This window comes from Penicillium daleae (genome assembly GCF_028827525.1).
Source record: "Penicillium daleae strain IBT 16125 chromosome Unknown utg000009l_segment0_segment0, whole genome shotgun sequence".
NCBI lineage: Eukaryota > Fungi > Ascomycota > Eurotiomycetes > Eurotiales > Aspergillaceae > Penicillium > Penicillium daleae.
Window position 1 is genome coordinate 120,063 of NW_026623157.1, and position 6,000 is coordinate 126,062.

The 6,000-nt window shown below is 43.6% G+C and overlaps 1 protein-coding gene across 1 annotated transcript; it reads left to right on the plus strand.

The window, feature by feature from the left end:
* Window positions 1-2,126: 2,126 nt before the first annotated feature.
* On the plus strand, window positions 2,127-3,089 carry N7458_011266 (glycoside hydrolase family 28 protein; the record flags this gene model as incomplete). Its single annotated transcript, XM_056914648.1, has 3 exons — window positions 2,127-2,239; window positions 2,307-2,687; window positions 2,744-3,089. The coding sequence occupies 3 exons, from the start codon at window positions 2,127-2,129 to the stop codon at window positions 3,087-3,089; spliced, it is 840 nt and encodes a 279-aa protein (XP_056759402.1).
* Between the last annotated feature and the right edge of the window lie 2,911 nt (window positions 3,090-6,000).

Here is a 6,000-nt window from a genome sequence, read left to right on the forward strand (position 1 = left end):
GGCTGAGGGTGCATGTTATCCATACTGGCTGCTACGGCGGCAGACGACCGGGCCGAGGGCGCCGGTGGCGGACTGTCGAGTTGTGCTCGCGGAGCTTTGACTTTTTCATGGAGCTTTTGGTTCTGTTCTTGGAGGACATTCTGTTCTTGTTTGACCTCATGCAGCTCAGCTTTGGTCGACTCGATGAGCGTGGTTTGGCCGCGGATGAGGTCCTCTAGCTCGTCGATGAGCTTCCACACCTCCCGGGTGGTGACTCTACCAGTGCTTTCCTCGTGAATGTTGTTCTCACTCTGTCGTCGGTTTTTTTTTTGCGACTCGCGTTGGGATATTGGCTACCCTAGGCTGGAAATTCTCGACTGAGAACTCGGTGGTCCCTTGGGTGTTTGTGGGTGAGGCTTCGAGAGGCCTCGCTGGTGGGTCCACCATCTGAGCATTGCCATCATGCGTATTGACACGATGATTAAGCTGGACCCAGAGCAGAAGCAGGATGACGGCGGTGGCCATTAGGCTACGGTGCCCCGATGTAAATTCCTCAGCTAGAAAAAATTGGGAATTGGATCTTTCATATAAAATGGGCATGGCAGGGACTTCCCACGACGTCTGTTCCTACAGTATTACATTTGCACGTTGTAAAATGGCGAAGCTGTGAATTGCGTGTCACGTATCTTCATCGCATTGACTCGCTCTTCGGCCTCTTCGCCCTTTTTCCACCTCCATACCTCTCATTCCTCTCTCATGGCTGCCCCAATTTGCTGTCTTTCCTGCCCCTGCCGCCATTGTGTGTGCGCCTTCAGCCCAGTGCACTTCAATTTTTATTTCGCCGGAGATGCCACTTTGTTCTGGCCCACGTTAGCTGCAACCGAATCTGGTGAGCGCCACGCAGCTTTCCCGTAGCGTTTAAACTAAAACAAAATATGGGCAATTTTCCCGCCAATAAGCGTTCCTCTTTACAAAGGATACCCCGCGCGAGGAATCTATTCCCTCCAGAGATTCTTTCTCGCGCTATAAAAATCAAATAATTAGCCCAAGAAACTTCCACCATGGCGGAAACCCACTACAGTGAGTAAAATAGATACGAATAATGATACCGGAGTTACCCACGAGAGAAACTACATGGATGATAATAATTACATGCTCTAGGAGTTGTGCATTACTCTGAAAAGCACACGACAACGTGATGTCGTCGAATGCGATGAGAGGGCCACAGAACTCAATTAAGTCTAAGCTAGCCTTTTCAACTGCCCCATTCTCCCCGCACGCAGTCAGTTAATCTATATCCAATGTCACGGACATGAAAGAGGCCATTAGAGGTGGAGAAAATTATTCCGACAGAGTGTCCTGGTCACCATTCGCTGGACTCGACCTTAGGAGTAGTTGCTGGATGCGGAGAAAGAGATGTCGACTATCATATAGCTAATGGTGAACCTGAAAACGGAGACCTGCTGAGCTGATCCTCGACGAAGCACCCCGGGGGAACATTCCATGGTCCCTAAAGACCACCAGCGTCTGCCATGCGTGTTTCTTTCTCCTTCCTGGCGCTCCTCGGCGCGTCACTTGCCCGTGGAAACGTCCAGCGCCGAGAGTGTTCCAATGATACCTGTTTGAGGGCTTTCGTCAGAGAAGGCAGCCCGGCCGAAATATTCTGTGCAACCTACTCTCCCGGACACAGTATTCCAGCATTCGCGGCAAACTGTGATGGATCCGCATCCAGAGTTGAGAGTGCGTGCGCCTGCATCTCCATAACGACCTCGACCACGACAACTACTGTCTCGTCGAGGTCGTTTTCCGTGACGGCGACGGCGACATTGCCCTCGACAACAGGTATACACAACCCTCAGATCATATGGGATCATTGAATTAACCGGTTTCCAATAGCCAGTACGACAAGTGCTCCCACGACTACTACTGCAGCAACAACAACCGCCACCACTACGAGTGCGCCAGACTGCCACTGCACGGCCTGGTCCCAAATTGCCGCTGCCCAATCATTATGTCCACATCTCACCCTAGACAATATCGCCGTCCCCAGCGCTAAAGGTTTGTCTTTGACTAGCCTCCAAGTCGGTGCTACTGTGACCTTCATAGGAAACACCAGCTTCGAGTATACGCCGCGATCAGGGTACAAAATGGTTCAAATTTCGGGGAACAATGTGGTAATCAAGGGCGCCCTGGGGAGCTTCTTCGACGGAGGTGGCCCCCTCTACTGGGACGGTCTTGGAAACAACGGTGGTGGCCCAAAGTAATACATCCACTCCCAAGGGACCGGTCGAATGTGTCCGAGATGATTAACCGAACGCTTCTTGCAGGCCCGGAATCTTCATGAAACTTAGCCTTAAGAACGAATCCCTCGTGACGGACCTCTATGTTCTCAACACTCCTACACACGCCATCGATGTCGACGGAGTCTACGACTCAACCGTCCAGCGGATCATCGTCAATAACTCCCTGGGAGATGCCCCCAATGCCATCAGCAACGGCCTTTCGGCTGGCCACAACACCGACGCCTTCGACGTCGGCAATGTCGAGAATTTGCTCATGCAAGACATCCAAGTCTGGAACCAGGATGACTGCGTTGCCTTGTCCGTCTCCAACAACGTCACCTTCCGGAATTTCTACTGCTCGGGCAGCCACGGCCTCTCTATTGCCGGGGGAGGAAATGGACCGGGCAATAACGTCACCAATATCCTGTGAGTGCGAGCACCGCTAAAGAGTAAGTGAATTCGATTAACTAATAGGCCCCCAGTTTCACCGACTCAGTCGTCACCAACTCATCCTACGGCCTACGCATCAAAACAGACTATAACGCGACGGGCAGCGTAGTCAACGTCACCTACACCAACATCTTTGTGTCCAATATCAAGGCCCAGGGTATCGATATCGAGCAGGACTACCTCAACGGCGGGCCCAACGGCCTTCCAACGAACGGTGTCGCGGTGCATAATATCACGTATAGGAACGTCACGGGATGGGTAGCCGAGGGAGCCGCGGATTACTATGTCCTCTGCGGAGTGGGCAGTTGTAAAGATGTCAAGTACGAGCATGTGAGGATCACGGGCGGCACAGTCGAGAGTAGTTGTAATTATCCATGAAGCGGGTGCCCCGGGCAGTAGGAATGGCGTGGGGCCGCCATGGTGGAGAACGAGAATATCTCTAGGATTAATACAGTATTCAATTCATCCGTTTCCAACATAGTGATTTTAGAGAGTGGGTTAAAACATCAACAAAAATGGGACGTGGAGGGGGCACCCAGCTCAGCGTGGTCCAAAAAAAGTTCAGCGTGGCCCAAAAGATTCTGACTAATTTTAGGCCACGCCGAGGTGCCGGATCTCACCGGGGCCCAAACCCCTATATTATATAATATTTTTTTAATACGAACATTCTTTTAAGGACTTTTATTTACCCCTTTTCAAGGTCATTACAAGGTATCGAATTCCACAAGATGTTAGCGCCTTAGTTCTTACTATCACTATTCGAGGATTCTAGTCCTGACTTACTTGATTCTGAGGTTGATATCTCTACGCGATCTACTACTAGCGCTGTATTAGAGATTAATCGAATTCTTTATAATCTTCTATCTGTAAGTGGTCCTTTTATATATACTATATACGAGACTTATGTTTTAAATCAGCGACAAAGATTAGACGCTAAAACTTTAGTATACTAAGATTGTATTAATATATATAAATTATCTGATCTCGATCCTTATAAGAATAATAAGGAAAATATTAGCTCCTTAGGTTCTAACGCTCTAACGTAACTAAGCTAAATAGGTATAGAAATAGACGGGACTAAAGTAAGCGGTAGCTCTAGAGATACTATAGTTACCTACGAAGTCTAGGAGTATCTTATTCTTCTAGAGTATCCCGATATAGCTAATAATAGTATTTTTGTGAGCAAGCGATGCTGCGCAGGTTGGTAAAGAGGAAGATAAATTAAAGATGATTAAATAAGATCGATTGATCTTTCTTCCTCTTGATTGAATAGGAAGGATAAGTTCAATTCGGCTTAGAATTATAAAGATGAGAGAAAAGTAAAGTAGGACTGAAGCTTGGTTGATTGTATTGAATCTTGCTTGTATGTTATCAACATAATTATTATCTTGGTAGAGAAAGCAGGGCATATTTATAATCAACTTGTCTCTTGCATATGATCGTTCTAGATAATACATAATAATCTCATGCAGACAGATCTAGATGTATAGTGATCTTATACAGTAGCTGTTTGATCGGTGGTTGCTTGATTGTACGATGTCATTAACTATAGTGATGATATAGATCGTATACTGTTGTATACGTCTTACTTGATGTTATTAACCGTAGTAATGATAGTATAGCATAAAGCTTATAGAGATTTAGCTATCTTGTATAGGCCTTATAAATCCTGTATAGCGGTTTAGGCATCTTGCCCTATATCTTACACCCCCCCGTAATCTTTATACTATAGTATAGATAGTAGTAGAGTATAGAGATTAGTATAGAGTAGATAGGATCGATATATATATATACTACTATAAGATAGCTAGATATATATCTTCCTAAATCTCGATCTCTCGGAGGTTAGCTAGATTCTTCAGGTCTTCAAATATTTCTCTTCTAACGTTTTTTGTCAGGAAATCTACTAATTGCAGTTTAGTGGGGACGTATTGAATATCAACCCTTTCTTATTTAACCTGATCTCTAATATAGTGATATTATATATTAATATGCTTCGTCCTTTATAAAATTCAGGGTTTTCGGCTAGCTTAATAGCTACCTTATTATCTACTAAGATAGTAGGTTTACTAGGCGTATAGCCTAGGCTTAATCTATTATTTAGATAGCTAAAGAGATTAGCTAGATAGATAGCTTCTCGTATAGCTTCTTTTATAGCTATATATTCGGCCTCGTAGGTAGATAGAGCTACTAATCTTTATAGTATCGAATTCCAGCTCACTATATTATTAGTAGCTAGATCTCTAGATAGGCTAAATATATAGCTAGTAGTAGATTTTCTACTACCGATATCGCCTAACTAATCAGCATCAGAGTAGCCTTTTATATATAGGTCATTCCCTATATAATCGTAGTATAGGCCTAGATTTAGCCGATATTATAGATATTACTATATCTTCTTTAATTCAGAGATATATAATTAGTTATGATTGCTTATATATCTTAAGTAATAGGTAACTAGATAGGCTATATCAGGCCTAGTCTTTAGGCTAGTATATAGTAATAAGCTAATCTCTTTTTAATAGAGATTAATAGTTTGCTCTGAAGCTTTTAATTGATTTTTTCTTAGGTAGATCCCTGCTTTACCCGGCGTTTTCTTTAGCTATTTACTAGTAGTAGCAAATTTTGACAAGATCTTTAATATATAATCATTTTAATCGATAGTTATCGATTAATCTTGATAATTTAGGCTGATATTATTACCTAGGAAGGTAGCTAATTCGCATATCTCTTCTAATTAGATATACTACCTAGCCGTAGTAGCTAGCTTATTAATATAAGCTAGATCTTTGTATATAATAATTATATCATTAACATATATAATAATAATAGCCTAGGTTTTGCTATTTATATATATACCCTCGTCGATAGGAACTCTATCGAATCCGAGGTTCGCGATAGCCTTTATAAAGAATTCAGACTAAAGCCTCGGTACTTACTTTAGGCTATATAGGGCCTTCTTTAGGTAGCAGCACTTATTTTGATAGGCAGGGTCTCCTAGCCTATATAGACTAGTTAGCAAGATAGTATATATATCTGTGAGATATAGGGCAAGATGCCTAAACCGTCATGCAGTATATCAAGCCAGATTCATAAGGCCTATACAAGATGGCTGAATCTCTATAAGCTTTATGCTATACCATCATCACTACGGTCAATGACATCAAGTAAGACGTATACAACAGTATACGATCTACATCATCACTACGGTCAATGACACGATCTACATCATCACTACAGTCAATGACATCGTACAATCAAGCAACCACCGATCAAACAGCTACTGCAT